The 20700-nt window shown below is 38.4% G+C and overlaps 1 protein-coding gene across 2 annotated transcripts in view; it reads left to right on the forward strand.

Annotated features, from left to right (window-relative positions):
* Positions 1-658: 658 nt before the first annotated feature.
* LOC123511913 (transcription factor HNF-4 homolog) overlaps positions 659-20700 on the forward strand; it is a 31283-nt gene continuing 11241 nt past the window's right edge. For both annotated transcript variants that reach the window (XM_045267991.1, XM_045267992.1), the window contains exons 1-6: positions 659-1000; positions 3230-3494; positions 3943-4037; positions 4774-4892; positions 6769-6915; positions 9608-9728. In XM_045267991.1, the coding sequence (XP_045123926.1) occupies positions 736-1000; positions 3230-3494; positions 3943-4037; positions 4774-4892; positions 6769-6915; positions 9608-9728 (1012 nt within the window). In that variant the 5' untranslated portion in view covers positions 659-735. The remainder of the gene's footprint in view (positions 1001-3229; positions 3495-3942; positions 4038-4773; positions 4893-6768; positions 6916-9607; positions 9729-20700) is intronic.

The raw sequence follows: 20700 nt of genomic DNA on the forward strand, positions 1-20700 counted from the left end.
GTAGTAGTAGTAGTAGTAGTAATCATATAATAGCTTTACATCTTTCCATTTGATAATAATAATAATAATAATAATAATAATAATAATAATAATAATAATAATAATAATAATTATGGCAGTAATAACAATAGTAGTAGTGGTAGTAGTAGTAGTAGTAGTAGTAGTAGTTGTAGTAGTAGTAGTAGTAGTAGTAGTAGTAATCATATAATAGCCTGATATCTTTCCATTTGTCTTGTCTTGACACTATACAGAGAGAGAGAGAGAGAGAGAGAGAGAGAGAGAGAGAGAGATTACTAAACTGTTAGACATTCGAATCTCTCTCTCTCTCTCTCTCTCTCTCTCTCATACTGTGATTGTTATCTTCCTCTGCTTGTTTTCTTGTTTCTATTCCGTTTTTTTTTCTCTCTCTCTTGTTTTCCTACTGCCTCCCTACCCTGCCAACCGTCATCCACACACACTTATAGACACAAATACCGCACCAAAGCTAAGGAGGGAGATAACAGCTGGTGTGATGTGTTGTGACTGGTGATTTGTTTGTTTCTTCAGCACAGTGAGAGCGGAAAAGAAGAGGAGGAGGAGGAAGAAGAGGAGGAGAAAAAAGAAGGCTAGAAAAAAAAAGAAAACTATAGATACGAATTAAGAAAAAAATCAATAGATAAGAAATAACACACACACACACACACACACACACACACACACACACACACACACACACACACACACACACACACACACATGAGCTTCACCCATTCAGACGTCGACATGGGCAGTGGTGGTGGTGGTGGTGGTAGTGGTGGTGTAGGGAGACACATAATACTTAATCACTCCCCACATGACTATCACGCCTCCTCCAACGTCACCACCCCTACGAGCACCTCCCCCCTCCCCACCCACTGCCAAGGAGCGGCTCGGGGGGAAGGAGTGCCAAGCCACCTCTCACCAGCTCCTCCCAACATGCACTCCGTTATTGTGCCAAATTCAGCAGTTCTTCATCAACAAGGTAAGAGAAAGATTTCTGTTGACTTCAGCGTAGCTTTTCTCTCAACATTTTGATTCTTGCTTGAAAGAAGGAAAATGGGAGAGGATATGACGTCAGTGAAGTGAAGCCGGTAAGCTCCACCCCAACGCCGGAAGCCAATGCAAAACGTTCTCAGGTACCGATAAGCCCAAAACTCACCCACCTCAACGTTTTCCCATTGTGCTTGCTTGTTCAGCCTATGGCTGCCTCGAGAGTAGTGACCATTGAAAGATATCATTTCACCGGTGAAGTGTAGAGTTTTCATAGCCAATCATCTCATGAAATGCTGGAAAACTAGATTAGATAATTACGAGCGCTCCCAAAGACGCAGGAGATCGTATAACGAGTTTTTTTTTCAAGAATTTCAACTGTAACTCGTGAACATTTACTATTAAATATTAGTAATGATAAATGATGTGATAAATCTTAGCGCGTTTGTATTTTATAAACTCCTCTGCTACAATATTCACAAGTGAATAGTAATCAGATTAATAGAATGTACAGTTGCTTGTGGCTTTATAAAATAATATTTACATATTAGATTCTTAATACCTTGAGAATTTCAGCAAAAATAGTGTTGGAGTAAGGGTGCCTTGAACTGGGCGGTGAGGCAGTCATAGGCCCCTCAAATTCCCTGACCAATTTAATTTATTCCATGGTTATCACCACCATCTGTCAATCATTCACTGCAAAAAATATATCGCCCAGCTTACCCAAATATTGCCCTAGAAAATTGTCATTATGTATATTCTATAAAAAACACAGGAGATAAATCTATAGAATCCCGTATTAGGAACGTTATGTTTTTTTTTTTTTATGTACAAGGGAAATAGAACAAGGACAATAAAAACAAAAAAATAATTGAGATACGCTCGCTGTTGCAGGCATGTAAATGGATCATAATGGTTGCATTGTTTGCCTTAGATCTAAAGAAAATATAGAGAAAAAATAATGATCTTTTTATGATGTTTTATGATATATGATATATTCACTTAAAAGGCTGTTACCAAGAAGTTTTTATATTTTTTTCATTACCCACTTGGTACTGTAGCCCTATTGGCTATTGTGGCATACTAGCATTTTACGCAAACAGTTTGTGATTTTATGTCTGGGATCTGTTGTTTGTGTTTGTTGAAAAGCTTGAAATGTTGTGCCTGTGGTAGCAGTGTCTTTGTTTCAGTCACTGATCAGTCCACCTCTTATGACACTATAATCTATACATCAATGATTGGTGTTTGAACATTTTAATGTTTTCTTTCTCGCTATAGTACTGATATAAATGATAATGTAACATGAATAATTTGATATAATTTGTCTCTACTTATATACATATGTGGGTCTTTCTTCTTTTCTCAAAGTACCTCTTCTTTTACTTATTTATGTTAAATCATAGAGGCTCTATATAGAAGGTTATATCGGTGTCAAAGATGAAAGGTTAAGTAGATACTCAGTGTAGGCGATGAACGAGCACAATTTGTAGATAATGTTTTGTCAAGAAAGCATTATTAAATATTTAGTTTTCATATTGTATAGAATAAAGGAAAAAAAAAAACTTGGCTGTTTTTCTTCTCTTACATATGCAAGTGCAATTCATTCTGCATCCGTTCAGTCATATCAATAATGACATTACCCGATATAGGGAGGAATTAAGACAAATATAAAGACTTTTTATCGAGGATTTATTTTCTACTCTCTCTAATGTTTTGGATTGACATGCAAAGCTCCGCCCACAAGATATAAGCCTCGCCAACTGGCTTTACTCTCCACTGAAGAGAGATATGCGAGAGGGACTCTCCCTTAAACTTCCTTCAAAGTCTCGTGCACTTCCTCACTGTCTGGGTCTCCCCCCCTTTTTTTTTTTTTTTCCTGCTTTCCCTTATCATTTGGATGACATGGCTTGGTGGCTTTTAACTGGAGGAGCAGAAGAGAGAGAGAGAGAGAAAAAAATGGTGTATATTGGTGCTTGCTCTTTCTGATTGAAATAGATGGCAGTAATAGTTTAAAAAGTTTTGAAATAAGATAGAAATTCATGTATATTTTCCACGTATCCATTTTAATATTTCTAAATAGGAAAATAAAAAAAACAAAAAAGAGCCGCTATAAACAACATACATAGTCACAAGTAGTCATAAACAATTAACATCTTCTCTCAGAATTACCGCCTTCTATCATTTTTCTTTTTACAAAAAAAAAAAAAAAAAAAAACGGCAGGAACTTCACCTTTATGCAACGTGGGCGTCACCATAGCAGGCGGCGGGGAGATACTACTAGGAGGAGCAGGAGGAGCAGGAGGAGGTGGGGGAGGAGGAGTAGAAGGGGCACCAGCAGCAGGAGGAGGAACAGGAGGAGGAAGTAGCCTGGCTTGTACTATTTGTGGGGACCGAGCCACAGGGAAGCACTACGGGGCGCACTCCTGTGACGGCTGCAAAGGGTTCTTCCGCCGCTCCGTCAGAAAAAATCACACATACAACTGCAGGTAAGAGAGAGAGAGAGAGAGAGAGAGAGAGAGAGAGAGAGAGAGAGAGAGAGAGAGAGCTGAACATACCAATCTTAACATACTTTTACTTTTCTTCCACTACTATAGTATACTTCTACAACAACAACAACAACAACAACAACAAAAACAGAAACAACAATATAAGCAACAACTACTACTACTATTGCTATTACTACTACTACTTCTACTACTACTACTACTACTACTACTACTACTACTACTACTACTACTACTACTACTACTACTACTACTACTACTACTACTACTACTACTACTACTACTATTATTATTACTACTACAGTTACAACTAAACTGAGAAATAAAAAAAATGTACAAAAGAAAAACAGACTTTATAATCGCCTCCCACCCTCCCTCCCCTATCTCTCTCTCTCTCTCTCTCTCTCTCTCTCTCTCTCTCTCTCTCCAGGTTCAACAGGAGCTGCACAGTGGACAGAGACAAGAGGAATCAATGCCGATATTGTAGACTCCGGAAGTGTATCCGATCTGGAATGAAGAAGGAAGGTGAGAGAGAGAGAGAGAGAGAGAGAGAGAGAGAGAGAGAGAGAGAGAGAGAGAGAGAGAGAGAGAGAGAGATAATAAGTGTAATAATCTTTCCATTATCTTTGTATCCGCTCCAGATGTTTCTCTCTCTCTCTCTCTCTCTCTCTCTCTCTCTCGTGTTTTTTCCCCAGTACTATAGTTAGCGAAGTGTAATTATATCATAGTCTGCTTGGAATATGGATTTTTTTTTCTGAAACAAAACCAGGTGTATTTCTCATCTCTTTCTTACTATTATACTCTTATTCATATATATTCCTTTTAACTTTTGCTTTTCTTTGTATCAAATGCTTTTCTACGCAATCCTTTCTATTTTTCTGTCTTTAAGTATTGCTTCATGTATTTTCTACTTACATTAACCCATATATTTTTTTCTTATATACTCAATATAAGAGCAAACCATTATTCACGATCTTTCATCCTTTTCACTAATAAAACTCTGAAACTCCTTGCCTGCATCTGTATTTCCTCCTCCTGTGACTTGAATTTTCAAGACACTTTTTAAAATACGATTCATCCTTTTGGTTCTTCAGTGGTTCTTTATTTATTTAATGTTTATGGCCTTTGGCCAATACCACTCTTATGTAAAGTACTTTTGTTCATTCGTCAAAGCGTTTCCCTTTATTCCTCTCTCTGCAAAATTATATTCTTATGTATTTCTCATCCAGTTATTAGTGTTTGATCCCATATATTTCCCCAGCCGTGCAAAATGAGAGGGACAGGATCAGTACTAGACGGCCCTGCTATGACGAGACAAACACCGCTGGAGGCATCACACTGGCCATCATCCTGAGCGCCGAGCACCTCTCCAGACAGGTCTAGTAATAGAAGTTGTAGTATTAGTATTAGTATTACTAATAGTAGCAATTGATATTGTTGTAATCGATATACTAGTAGTAGTAGTAGTAATAGTAACAGTAGTTGTAACGGCAGTATCAATAGTAGTAGTAGTAGTAGTAGTAGTAGTAGTAGTAGTAGTAGTAGTAGTAGTAGTAGTAGTAGTAGTAGTAGTAGTAGTAGTAGTAGTAACCAGCAGTAGTACAGTAGTAGTAGTAGTAGTAGTAGTAGTAGTAGTAGTAGTAGTAGTAGTAGTAACAGAAGTAAAAGTAATAATAGTAATAGTAGTAGTAGTACTAATAGTTGTCATAGTAATAGTAACAGTAATTGTAATGATAATAGTGGTAGAGGTATTATTATTATTAGTAGTAGTACTAGAAGTATTAGTTTTAGTATAAGATTGAGCAGCAGCAGCAGTATTAGCAGCAGCAGCAGCAGCAGTAAGCAGCAGCAGTGGTGCAGCAGCAGCAGCAGCAGCAGCAGCAGCAGCAGCAGCAGCAGCAGCAGCAGGTGGTGGTGGCAGCAGCAGCAGCAGCAGCAGCAGCAGCAGTAACAGCAGCAGCAGCAGCAGCAGCAGCAGTGGTGGTGGTTATTAACAGGTTGTGGTGCAAGGTGGTGGTGCTAGTGCAGCAGCAGTAGCAATAGCAGCAGCAGCAGTAGCAGTAGCAGCAGCAGCAGCAGTAGTAGTAACAGTAGCAGCAGTAGTAGTAGTAGTAGTAGTAGTAGCAGCAGCAGCAGTGGTGGTGGTGGTGATTGTAATAACAATACTACTACTACTACTACTACTACTACTACTACTACTACTACTACTACTACTACTACTGCTACTACTACTGCTCCTAATTATTAAAATTATTATTATTATTATTATTATTATTATTATTATTATTATTATTATTATTATTATTATTATTATTATTATTATTAATATCATTAACATTCTTCTTCTTCTTCTTCTTGTTCTTCTTCTTATTGTTATTGTTATGATCGTTTTTATTAGTATTTTCTTTTTTCATTATTATTATTGTTATTATTTTTATCATTATTACTATTATTATTTTTATTATTATTATTATTATTATTATTATTGATTCTTCTTCTTCTTCTTCTTCTTCTTCTTATTATTATTATTATTATTATTATTATTGTTATTGTTGTGGTTGTTATTATTATTATTATTATTATTATTATTATTATTATTATTATTATTATTATTATTATTATTGTTGCTGTTGTTGTTATTATTATTATTATTATTATTATTATTATTATTATTATTATTATTATTATTATTATTATTATTATTATTATTATTATTATTATTATTATTATTATTATTATTATTATTATTATTATTATTATTATTATTTTATTATTATTATTATTAATGTTATAATTATTTTTGTCATTATTATTTTCATTATCATTATCATTATTATTATTATTATTATTATTAATGTTATTATTGTTATTATCATCATTATTAATATTATTATTATCATTGTTATCATCATCATCATTATTATTATTATTATTTCTTCTTCTTCTTATTATTATTATTATCTTTATTGTACGTAATTTTTGTTATTATTATTATTATCATTATCATCTTACGTATGAGTCAATATAATTATATCATTTGTTTTAAAAGTCAAAATGCAGAATCAAGAAGAAAAAAAGTAAGCATCGGATGGCAAAATTCAAACCTCTCATTCTCTTTATGACTTAAATTATCCATTTGATTTTTCTAGTGACTGACAACTTATTGGGCCTTTGTTTTGTTTTCTTTCTTGCCCCATCTAACATCATCCAACATAATACGAAAAATGCGCAGCTTTTAACTTGTTTTTCCAATAGTTCTCCAGCCGTGGAGGAGGTGAACGTGATGAGCAAGAAGGTGGCAGGAGTAATGGACGTGTGTGACAGCATGAAGCAGCAGCTCCTTATCCTGGTCGAATGGGCCAAGTATATCCCTGCCTTCTGTGATCTCCCTCTTGATGACCAGGTAAGATAGAACATAAGCTTTTGAATATGTGTGGCAGTTCCCCTATAAAACGTATCCACCTATGTATTACCTCTCTCTGTCCATAACAATACACACACACACACACGCTCGACTCACAATCGAGAGGGCCGGGTTCGAGTCCCGGTAAACGGCGAGGCAAATGGGCAAGCCTCTTAATATGTGGCCCCTGTTAACCTAGCAGTAAAAATAGGTACGGGATGTAACTCGAAGGGTTGTGGCCTCGCTTTCCCGGTGTGTTGTGTGTTGTGGTCTCAGTCCTACCCGAAGATCGGTTTATGAGCTCTGAGCTCGCTCCGTAATGGGGAAGACTGGCTGGGTGACCAGGAGGCGACCGAGGTGAATTACACACACACACACACACACACACACACACACACACACACACACACACACACACACACACACACACACACACACACACACACACACACACACACACACACACACACATACACACGCTCAATAGAAAATGGAACAGTACCAGTGGAATGGAAAAGAGCTGAGGTGGTTCCCATATATAAGAGCGGAAGGAAGGAAGAACCTCTAAATTACAGACCAGTATTAGTAACTAGTGTAATATGTAAGATGTGTGAAAGAGTAATAAAGAAACAATGGATCGAGTTCCTTGAAGACAACAAATTACTATCAAATAGCCAATTTGGCTTTAGAAAAGGTCGGTCGTGTGTAACAAATTTACTGAGTTTCTACTCTAGAATAGTTGATAGGGTACAAGAGAGAGAGGGATGGGTTGATTGTATTTACTTGGATTTAAAAAAGGCATTTGATAAAGTGCCACATGCAAGGTTACTGTGGAAATTAGAGGAGAAGGGTGGTTTAAAAGGAAACACATTGAGATGGATGGAAAATTATTTGAGGGGGAGAGAAATAAGGACGGTAGTCAAAGATATGAAGTCCAAGTGGAGAGCAGTAGAAAGCGGAGTGCCACAGGGGTCAGTATTGGCGCCAATACTTTTTCTCATTTATATAAATGACATGCCAGAAGGAGTGAAGAGCTACATAAATCTGTTTTGGACGATGCGAAACTGTGCAGAGTTATAAAGCAAAAAGAGGATTGTGAAATACTGCAAGTAGGCCTAGATAAGATCTGGGAATGGAGTAAAAAAGTGGAATGGAATTCAATGTGGACAAAAGCCATGTCATGGAAATGGGAAAGAGTGAAAGACGACCAGTGGGAATCTATAAGATGGGAGATGGAGTAGAACTGGAGAAAGTAAAAAAGGAAAAGGATTTGGGAGTGACGATGGAAGAAAATAATCAACCGGCAAGCCATATTGATAGAATTTTCAGAGAGACATACAATTTGCTAAGGAATATTGGAATAGCATTTCACTACATGGACAAAGAAATGATGAAGAAACTGATAAGTACTATAATAAGACCCAGATTGGAATATGCAGGAGTAGTGTGGACCCCTCACAAAAGAAACACATAAGGAAGCTGGAGAGACTACAAAAAATGGCTACAAGAATGGTCCCAGAACTTGAAGGGATGACATATGAGGAGAGACTAAAGGCTATGGATCTTCCAACATTGGAGCAGAGAAGGGAGAGAGGGGATCTCATACAAGTTTATAAATTGATAAACGGAATGGACCAAGTGGACAATGAGTATCTGATCCTGAGAGAAGAATATGCCAGTCGAAGCACAAGATCGCATAGTAAGAAGCTGAGGAAGGGAAGATGTGTAAGAGATATTAAAAAGTATAGTTTCCCGCAAAGATGTATTGAGACGTGGAACAGTTTGAATGAAGAAGTACTGTCTGCAACGAGTGTGCATACTTTTAAAGTAAGATTGGATAAGTGTAGATATGGAGACAGGGCCACACGAACATAAAGCTTAGGCCCTGTAAATCTACAACTAGGTAAAACTAGGTAAACACACACACACACACACACACACACACACACACACACACACACAGAGGAAGAAGAGTGTGGGAAGAGTGGCATATGAAATTGATGAATGTTTGTATGATTATGATATAAGAAAGTAAATAAAAATGAGGAAAGTAAGTTAAAAACAGAAGTGCAGACTGAAGAAAACGAAAGACACTGGCAGGAAAAGATGTTTAAAAGAGATGATGAAGCGAAAGAAAGTGGTTCAGCAAGACTAATAATTGGTAAAGAAGTAAATAAGTGTGTTAAAGTATATTATATCAATAATATCAATATATCAATAATCGCTACCTGTTCCTTGTTTCTTCTCAGTCAGGCTAGAATGAATAAGGGTTGGATTTAATATACTGCAGTAAATATTGCAGTAATTAAATTGAAGTAAACAAGTGATGTTGTAAATACAATGAAGGAAATAAGTGTTGTAGCAAAATATTGGAGTAGACTAGTGTTGTAGTAAAAACATTAAAGTAAATAAGGGTTGGAGTAAATAAACTGAACTAGATTAGTGTGGTAGTAAAAATAAATACAAGTAAATAACTTGAAGTGAATAAATTTTGAGGCAAATAAATAAAAATAAATAAGTGTTGTATTAAAAATGGAAGTAAATAAACATCGAAGAGAATAAATTGAAATAAACAAGTGTTGCAGTAAATAGATGGAATGAATAAATATTGTAACAAATTAATTGAAGTAAGTGTCATCTTGAAACGATGCTAATCACACTGACATATTAGTCACCATTCCTTCTCCTCCAGGTCGCCCTTTTGCGTGCCCACGCCGGGGAGCACCTGCTGCTGGGGGCCGCATGGCGCTCCATGCGGCTACAGGACATGATTCTGTTGGGAAACGACTGCGTCATCCTTAGGAACTCCTCAGGTAGGTGTATATGAGTGTCTATGTGTGTGTGTGTGTGTGTGTGTGTGTGTGTGTGTGTGTGTGTGTGTGTGTGTGTGTGTGTGTGTGTGTGTGTGTGTGTGTGTGTGTGTAATTCACGTCGGTCGTCTGCTGGTCATCCAGCCAGTCTTCCCCATTACGGAGCGTGCTCAGAGCTCATAGACCGATCTTCGGGTACGACTGAGACCACAACACGCTCCACACACCGGGAAAGCGAGGCCACAACCCCTCGAGTTACATCCCGTACCTATGTACTGCTAGGTGAAAAGGGCTACGCATTAAAGAGGCTTGCCCATTTGCCTCGCCGCCTCCGGGACTCGAACCCAGCCATCTCGATTGTGAGTCGAGCATGCTAACCACTACAATACGCGTGTGTGTGTGTTTGTGTTTGTGTGTGTGTGTGTGGGTATGTGTGTCTATGTGTAAAAAAAAAACATAATATACGGTTTATTAGGAATTGCAGTACATGCATACTCAAAATATACATATGGGGATTGGAGGGAGGCTTAAAAGTAGTATATTAGCCAATTGGGTTATGACTCACGCCATGATGTGGATCGCACTGTGTTGGTAACGGTCGTTTCGAGGGGCTCTTATGGGCATAACCACATTGTTGTGACATGTGGCGTGGACTGTGCGAGGAGCATCAGAGGGAAGGTGGCGAAGCAGAGAGTGACACAACAGGCCCTTGCCCAGTTATACCAGGGCCTCTCAATGTTTGGTAGACAGTCTGGGGAGGCTCAGGGTGGTTAGGGCGTGATTGTAATTAGTGTAGGCAGGGCCAATGATGATCCTGCACATCCTCCAGTTGTTGCTGTTGAGTGGAGGTGAGGGAGGAGGGCCACACTGGTGAGGCATGCATAAGTCTGGGCAGAATAAAGGTGAGGTATAACTCCCTTAACTCATCTGCTGGTGTGCCCAATGACTTAAGTATGCGCAGCATGTGAAGTCTGTAAGCCGCCGACCTCACTGTATTGGGGACATGCTGCTTCCATGTCAACTAGTCGTCCACTGTGACGCTGCGCAGCTTCGCCGACCGAACCACTTCTACTTTTTGACGGGCCAAAAACAAAACGATGGGATAAGACGGACCCCCGGAGTCCATCTTGCTCCGCAACTGAACATGAAGAAACATATCCTTATTGGCACCAAACACAGATAAAATAATCCTCCTCATCATCATTTATCCCTGCACAACTTAATGACATAAATTACACACAAAAACCTCTTCCTCAAAATCATCATCATCTGTGTCTGCACATTGCTCGTGAGCCCAGCTTTTGCAATTAGCACAACAAACCCACCCTTCCTTCACAGAATTACCAAATGTGTCACTGCAGTACAAACACTTAGTTGAGACTCCATCTTCACTGTCACTACCTCTGTGATGAACCCAGGATGATTCAGCTTTATCTTGGTTTCGTTTTATCTGTTTTGTCATCTTTTTTGTTAGGGTATTTGTTTGATGCTGTCACTGCTAGTTTTCTTTTCTTCTTGTCTTCTCTCTCTTGTCTCTTTTGTGCTAGACCAAGGTCTTTTCCTTTTTTTTTTTTGAATTGCTACCTCAAGGGAGGCGGTGGATTAATGGATAAAATGGTGAGCGTGGGATCAGGCAGACGTCCACGAGTAGGTTCGAATCCCACCACATACCGCTTTGGAGCTATGCCATTTGTCGAGTGGTTTAAAGTTACCTACATGTCACCATGATACCATGGTTCTAGGTGGTTACACCAAAGATGCTCTTGGGTGGTAATACTGGGCATAGTATGGGTACCACTATAAATAAAATTGCCTGCGCCACTAATGGGCGGAAGCTTAACAGCGCTTCCCACATATACTCTTCAAGTATGCCTACAAGCGCTAAAGGCCATAACGTAAAGAAAAAAAAAATACTCTGCCTTGTATGGGGATGCTGTCAAAACAAGAGCTCGCCCTTAGGACTTGGCTCTTTTCTTTCTTTTAGACCAGGGGTTCTCAACTTTTTAATGTTAGGTACCCCTCGAAGTCTTTCAGTATTGATCACGTACCCCTTACCCACAATGCAGCGTCAGGAAGGGTAACAATAAATGCATAGTTTATTGCCTTAGTTTATTAAGTTTAAATTGTGTTATATATGTGGAGCAGACACAATTTTTAATTAATATATTATTAGTATGTTTCTATGAGGTAGTTTCGATAGGAACTGGTACCTCACAGGGAGACACTATCTGTGACTAACATGCAGATGGTCAATGTTATGTTTGTAGATGAGCGGTCACGAGGTTCAAGTGTCATGAGTCAAGGAACTCTCTCGCACTGTTTTCCCAGGCTTGTTAACATAAACACAGCTTTGTTTATCACTATATTAAGTGTACAATTATTTACACTACACTAAGATAGCCTGCATACACATACACACACACACACAAGTCCACCGTTCCCTGGCAATCACCGAGGAGCATAACTGCCAGCTCGTGAGATCACTAGACTCCAACTAACCCAACATTTTGTCACGATTGTCTTTGTCAGCAAAAGTTACTGACACCGGTGACCGACTCGTACATTTAAGAACAATTACAAATGCATTGTTTACAACAGTTAAAGTATTACTTTATTATAAATGAAAGAAGTAAAATATATGTCAGTACTAAATGTATGTCTATGCTATTATACAAGTTATAATTACATATATATCATCCAGCAACCAGATATTCCCACACTGAACCTGTGAGAATGGACACTGACTTCAGCATGATCTCCTTGGAAGTGTATGCAAAGGTTAAAAAGGAATATGCATTTAAAGGAACTTCTCTCACACATTAGCCTCGCTCTCACGACTGTGTAGAAACATGAAAAATCATTATATACAATTCATACCATAACAGTCTCAGGATTTCCCCGAACAAGATGCTAACCTTGTAAGTTCCCCGGGCCAGGGTTACGGTGAAGCCAGTGGGCAGCACCAATGGTGGATTGGAGTGCAGGCAGAGGATCCCTCTACAGGACAATGGTTGGAGTTCAAAGGTCTTAGTTAGCTGGACCATGCCCTAGTTAGCTGGGTTCTGCCTTTTAGAAAAGTGTGGCGGTCTCTTCACTATTTAAACCTCCCTGAGAACAAGTTGTTGATGTGAGCCACCCGACTCTCCCCTGCTAATGGCAATCCTTTCTTTCCTATCCTTCATAATAACTGGTTCTCATTATTTTTCCATCTTTCTCTCATATTGCATAAGGAATTTTCAGTATCTTGGTCTCTCTGGATGTGCGTCTGATAGTCTCTAGAGTCGGTGGAGAACACTTGGAGACAGGTGCCACTGGACGCGCCTCACAAGGGTTGCAGGGGTGTGTCAGGCATGGCTGAAGGTGAGATTGAGTGCTGGTTCCGTTCCCCGATCTTGACCGCATTGCTGACTGGATTAACACAGCCTGTTCTCGTGCTATATATGATAGAGAGGTTGCCCAGAAAAGGTACTTGCACCTTCCATCTCCTGAATCCCATGCACTTTATATTTCTGCCTGGAATCATGCCAAGTCTGTTCTTTAACTTGCCAAACACTCCTTTAAAGATAGAAAATGTCAAAATCTTTCAAATTCTAGCTCTCCTTGAGATTTCTGGTATCTGGCTAAAATATCTTTAATAACTTTACTTCTTCATCTTTTCCTCTTTTATTTCATTCTGATGTCATCACTGCCATCACACATGTCTCTAAAGCTGAACTCTTCTCTCAAACCCTTGCTAAAAACTCAACCTTGTATGATTCTGGGCTTGTCCCTCCCTCTTCTCCTCCCTCCGACTATTTCATGACTAAAATCAAAGTTCTTTGTAACGATATTTTCCATGCCTTCGCTGGCTTAAATTTCATGACTTCCATCAAAGTTCTTTGTAATGATGTTTTCCATGCCCTTGCTGGCTTAAGCCTTTGGAAGGGTTATGGACCTGATTGGGTTCCTCCTATTGTTCTCATAAACTTTTTCCGTGTTTGCACCTTGCCTGGTCAACCTTTTTCAACTGTGCCTATCTACTTTTACCTTTCCTTCTTGATGAAAGTTTGCCTACATTCAGCGTGTTCCTTAAAAGGATCGTTTTAATTCTTCAAACTACCGTTCTAAAGCTTTAATCTCTTGCTTGTCTAAAGTCTTTGAATTTATCCCCAATAGGAAGATTCTTAAACATCTGTCACTTCACAATCTTCTATCTGATTGCCAGTAAGGCTTCCGTCAAGGTAGCTCTACGTGTGATATGGCGTTCTTACTGATTCCTGGTAATCCTCATTTAGAGATTTCGGTGAAACTTTTGCTGTCGCGCTAGACAGGAAAATCTTTTGATAGAGTCTGGCACAAAGCTCTGATATCAAAACTGCCCTCCTACGGTTTCTATCCTTCTCTCTGTAACTTCTCTCTGGAACTTTATCTCAAGTTTCCTTTCCGACCGTTCTATTGCAGCTGTGGTAGACTGCCACTGTTCTCCTAAATCTATTAACAGTGGAGTTCTTCAGGGTTAAGTCCTGTCACCCACTCTCTTTCTGTTATTCATCAATTATCTTCTCAACCAAACTTCTTGCCCTATCCAATCCTACGCTTATGATACCATCTTACATCTTTCCACTTCCTATAAGAAACAACCAACCCTTCAGGAAGTCAACAGATCACGTAGGGACGCCACATAACGCTTGACTTCTGATCTTTCTGATGTTTCTTATTGGGGCAGAGAAAACTTAGTAGTGTTCAATGCCTCAAAAACTGTATTCCTCCATCTATCAACTCGACACAACCTGCCAGACAACAATCCTCTCTTCTTCAATGACACTCAACTGTCCCCCTCTTCCACACTGAATATCCTCGGTCTGTGTTTTACTCACAATCTTAACTGGAAACTTGATATCTCATCTGTTTCTAAAACAGCTTCTTTGAAGTTTGGCGTTCTGCAGCGTCTCCTCCAATTTTTCTAGCCCCACCAACTGTTAACTCTATACAAGGGCCATTTTCGTCCTTTTATGGAGTATTCTTCGCATGTTTGGGGGTTCCACTCATACAGCTTAATTAGATAGAGTAGAATGAAAAGCTTTTCATCTCTGCTGCTGTTTGTTCTTCTTTCATGTTCCTTTGAGTTCCTACCTTATCAAAAAATAGAAAAAAGAACTAAGAATCAAATTAATGGTGATAAAATTTTAGGGAAGAGAAAATCGTCTTAACATTATTAGTAGGATAAGCCTCTCTCTCTCTCTCTCTCTCTCTCTTGTGGTAATATTAATAAGAGAAGTGATGAGAGTGTAGAAGGGAGAGAAGAAAAGAGGAAAAAATAAGGATGTACAGATAAGAGTAATGAAAATGAGGGGAAAAAGATGATGTAGAAGGAGAAGATGATGTAGAGATGATAATAATGATGAAAGGAAGATGATGTAGAGGTGGTGGTGATGTAGACGTGAAAGTGATGAAGATAAGGGAAAGGTGAAGGATGTAGGAGTGTTAATAATTGAAGGCTGAATGTCTTCAGCCTTTTTCTCACCGCCGAAATGTTGCATCTCTTTCTATCTTCTATAGCTATTTTCATGCTAACTGCTCTAATGATCTTGCTAACTGCATGCTTCCCCTCTTCCTGTGGCCTTGCTGCACAAGGGTTTCTTCTTCCTCTTATCCCTATTCTGCCCAGCTTTCTAATGCAAGAATTAACCAGTATTCTCAATCATTCATACCTTTCACTAGTAAACTCTGGAACTCCCTGCCTGCTTCTGTATCTCCGTCTTCCTACGCCTTGAATTCTTTTAAGAGGGATGTTTCAAGACATTTCCTCATCAATTCTGGATAACTCTTATGATCTTTAAAGGATTTTTCAACCCAGTGGGCTTTTTTAATTTTTTTCCCCTTTTCTCCTTCATAAAAAAAAAGAATCATGCCTTCTCTTGTCAGACAAAAAGGTAGGAAGGATGATGTGAGTAATTATAGACCGATCAGTTTAACTAGTATAGTATGTAAGATACTAGAGAAAATCATTAAGGGTAGTATTTGGGAGCATTTAGATGAAAATAGATTAATTAGAGATACCCAACATGGCTTTAGATCAGGGAGGTCCTGTCTTACAAATTTGCTCGATATCTTAGAATATATTACCAAGGAGTTAGATTATGGAAATAGCATAGATGTTATATATCTAGATTTTAGCAAGGCGTTTGATAAGGTACCGCATAGGAGGCTAGTGTACAAATTGAGATTACATGGGATAGGGGGTAGGTTAGTTGATTGGATTAGTGAATGGCTTTCTGATAGGAAACAGAGAGTAGTATTAAATGGGGCAATGTCTGAGTGGAAGGAAGTGGTTAGTGGGGTACCCCAAGGATCAGTGCTAGGACCTCTTCTTTTCTTGGTGTACATTAACGATTTAGATATAGGAATTAGTAGCAAAGTATCAAAGTTTGCAGATGATACTAAGATAGCATGTGCAGTACAGGGTGAAAAGGACAATTACAGAATACAACGAGACCTGGACAGGCTGATAGCATGGGCAGACAGGTGGCAGATGGAGTTTAATTCTAAAAAGTGTCAGGTTATGCATTTAGGTAAAGACAACACAAACTTTAACTATGAGATGGAGGGATGTTGGCTAGAGGCAGTAGAGGAAGGAAAGGATTTAGGAGTAGTGATAGACAGGACTATGAAATTTTCAAAGCAATGTTTAGAAGCAAGAAATAGGGCAAATAGGATCCTGGGTTTTATAAATAGAAATGTTAGTTATAAAAGTAAGGAAGTGGTGCGTAGCTTATATAATTCCTATGTTAGGCCCCATTTAGAGTATTGCATACAGGCCTGGTCACCCCATTATAGGCAGGATATCAACATGTTAGAAGCAGTTCAGAGAAGAGCAACTAGGATGATACCAGCATTAAAGCGCCTGGAGTATAGAGATAGATTAAAGGAATTAAACATGTTTTCATTTGAGAGGAGATGTATAAGAGGGATATGATAGAGTTATTTAAAATGTTCTCAGATACAAACTACATAGATGTGAGATCTTTCTTTACCTTAGAGGAGGGAAATAGGACTAGAAATCATGGCAGGAAGATTAGAAAGCAAGGCTGCAGGTTAGATATAAGAAAATATTTCTTTAGTCATAGGGTGGTAGACTTCTGGAATGCATTGCCAGAGACGGTTGTAAATAGCACTAGTTTGACAATGTTTAAAAACAGATTAGATAAGCACTTAAATTTATTAGATTTATAATTATGTATAGCGCTGCATGATAGTTTTTATAAGAAATTTACTATAGTTAAACAAGACATGATCCCCATGTATGGGGATCACAGATTGTAGAGGAATTCGCTGCAGGACTTAGCCCTGTTAATGGGCCAAATATTTAGAATTAGTATATAATGTATTGTGTACTTGTAAGTGTATCTTTAAGTACTGATGACGAGGTCGCTGTGCGACTGATACAGGATAACCTAGATGGGCCCTGGTGGCCCTTTGTTATCCTATTATTTATGTTATGTTATGTTATGACAATGAGAAGCCGGCCGTGGTGGGTTTGCTCCTCAATATTTCAATATATACAGTACCCTCAATATTGTTCTACCTGCAGGTTGTTTCACCTACAGAGTAAGATGGAGAGACTTACGAGAAGTGAAAGTAAGCAATATAGGGAGTGTTGCGCAGCAGCTTGAAACACTAACTAGAGTTTGGAGTTTGCACCTTCACATATACTGTTCCTACCATCCATCACAGACATCTCGCTGCCATTCCTGCCCATGCTGTGCTTGCAGAAACGCCATTCACTTTTGTTAGGATTCGTGCCACCACCACTAATGTAAAGAAGTTTTTTAACCATCTCAACCCAAAACAGATACTTGATCCTAGCTGAAGAGGAGGAAGATACGGAAAAGACGAGACTGATAATGGAATCGATAGTCAGAGGTCAGCTCTCTGAGTTCCGTGGCAGGGCTCGTAAGTTATGCAAGCGTCTATACATCACAGTAACATGTGACGAGACAATCTGTGGATCTAACAATAATACACACCTTGTTATCCGTGCAGGTACAAAAGATGTTGAAAATGCCAGATCCGAAGAGCTCATGGAAAAGTACAGCGGTACAAAACTAAATACAATAATATTATTGTTTCAGGCGTCCTCCCCGGACCAGAGCACTGACTGTCCTTTGCAACAGAAACTGCTGCACTAACAGCCGTTTCAGTTCTCTCTGCGCTGAGGAAGGAGTAGATTTTGTGAATTTCTGGAATGACTTCTGTAACAAATCTTCTGTATTTCAACCGGATGGTTTACACCAAAATGGAATTGGAGCAGCACAACTTGTCAGGCTCCTCAGTAGTAAAGTTTCTAATTTCAGATATAAAAAACGACCAGCAAGATCATGACTGTAGCCACAGACTCTTCGTTGACTCCTCGCGCGACCTAACCTCTCTGTGTATCATTGTAAAAGCTTGTCTAATCAACTCTCACAGCCTTGAAAATAAATTTTCAGATCTAGAAACCCTGACAGCTTTGGTATTACCGAGTCTTGGCTAAACTCTGCGAACAGTCTTTCTTGCAGAATACAACTTGCCAGATTACGAAATGTTCAGATACGAGAGACAAGACAGAACAGGATGCAGTGTATTGCTCTATGTGAAAGGCAGCCTTCAGCCAGCCATACTTAAACCGATAAAATAAACAATATATATTCAGTCTTCTTACATTTAAGAGTACGTCCAAGAAAACTGTTATAGGTCTTATTTATAGGTCTCAGGTTCAAAATATTTCCTTTGACAAGAATGTACAATATCAAATTACTGAAATAAGTAAAACTTTTGATACAGTCATCAGTGGAGACTTCAACTTACCTGTTAACTCATGGGGAAAGGTAAGGTTGATGTTTAAGGAGACAATCTTGTGGTCGCTGGTACTAAATTCAGGGCCACTATTAACGTTAGATATTAAGTCATCGTTTGTTGAAAGAGCTACGTAGATCTAATATGTTGTCAACTCGTGTGGGTTTTTGAACATGTTGCTTAAAGCATATAAAGACAATGTTAGTAACGAAAAAGTTTCAAATACGAGGAAGGAGAATATCAGAGACTCAGGTCAGTTATTGCTTCCACAGATTGGAACGCTGAACTAGGTGAAAATAACATTGAAGAATCATGGGCCAAATCTAAGTACAATTTAGAAAACTCTGCGACGTCATGAATACCAATGCGTAAAATACGTCCATGCAAAAGGAACAAATCTAAATGGTAGACAAACTAAATTGAGTCACAACTATTGCAGAAAAATCGTGCCTACCATAAATATTTGACATCTCAAAACGAGGGTGATAAACTTAAATGTGACAGACTTCGGCACGAATGAAAGTAGCTCATTAAACAGAGCAAAAAAAAAAAAAAAAAAAAAACCTAGAAGTGTATACTGCAAGTTTTACTAAATCCAATCCTAAGGAATTTTACAGTCATGTTCAGAATTAAAAAGTCATTACATCTAACATTAACAAAATTTATTTAGATGACGGTAATCTTGCCACCGAAGAAATTCAGATCGCGGACACACAAAATGATTATTTTGCTCCCGTCTTTACAGAAGAAAACATTCACATAATCCCCGAACCCCCCCCCCTATGTTTCACAACATAATCCCCTTAAGTGTCTGCGATTTTCAATGAGACGAAATAATTAAAGTAATTGATAAAATGAAAACGGACGAAACCCCTGGCCTAGAATGTACAGTATTACACCACGCGTCTTGAGAGAAACAAAATTTCAGGTTTGTAAGCTCCTTTCGTTGCTTTTCACTAAATCAATTAACTGGGATAAGGTTCCCAGAGTTTGCAAGTTAGCTAACGTTACCCCCATATATAAGAAACGTAACAAATCACTTCCAAGTAACTACAAACCCATCAGCCTCACATCTGTAGTATGTAAATTAATGGAAACAGTAATTCGCAATAATCTAGTCAATTTTCTAGAAGGAAATGATTTAATCAACGACTCACAGCACGGCTTTCGAAAGAAACGTTCTTATCTGACTAATCTGCTTGACTTCTTTAATGATGTTTGTACCATGTACGACAAAACAAAGGCACTAGATGTAGTGTAGTGTATCTAGATTTTCAAAAGGCCTTGACAAAGTTCCGCATAAGCTGGTACTAGGTAAATTGAAATCACATGGTAGAGATGAAAAACTTCTCAAATTGCTTAAAGACTGGCTCTCTAAGAGAAAGCAACCCGTTCTTTTAAATGGTAAATTTTCAAACTGATGAAAAGTCTTAAGTTACGCGGTGTACCACAGGGATCTGTGCTATACGCTGTTCTTTTCAATATTTACGTTGATAATATCGATGAGACCCTCACTTGTAAAGTATCTAAGTTCGCTGATGATACTTAAAAAATGAATAAAGTAGTCACGTCAGAGGACAAGAGACTATTGCAATCTGATCTTGACCGCTTAGCCACTTAGTCAGACAAATGGCAGATGAGCTTCAACGTAGATAAATGTAGTGTTGCACAATGGTTGTAATAATGATCATACTGATTATTCAATGAACGGTTCCAAACTTCACAAGATTAATGAAGAAAAAGACTTGGACGTTATAATTACCTCAGACCTCAAAGGAAGTAAACGTTACTGGTGTTAGTTAAAGCAGGAAACAAATTGGTTATGTTTATTGGTAAGACTTTTGAATTCAAATCAGAAGGGCAATTCTCGCATTATTTGATGCTCTCGTCCTATCTCAACACAAATACTGTATCGAGTTCTAATCACCTCAATTCAGGAAATATATGGACAAGCTGAAAAAAATGCAAAGAAGAGTCATCAAGTTGATACCACGACTGCGGAACAAAACTTATGAGGAACGCTTGAGGGAACTCAACTTGTTTGGTATAGTGAAACAGCGAATGCGAGGAGACTTAATTGAACTGTTTAAAATGTTTTGGGGCTTTGATAACATAATTACAGGCAACTATCTCATCACTGATAGTACCAACACCACTAAAA

This window comes from Portunus trituberculatus, chromosome 32 (genome assembly GCF_017591435.1).
Source record: "Portunus trituberculatus isolate SZX2019 chromosome 32, ASM1759143v1, whole genome shotgun sequence".
Lineage (NCBI taxonomy): Eukaryota > Metazoa > Arthropoda > Malacostraca > Decapoda > Portunidae > Portunus > Portunus trituberculatus.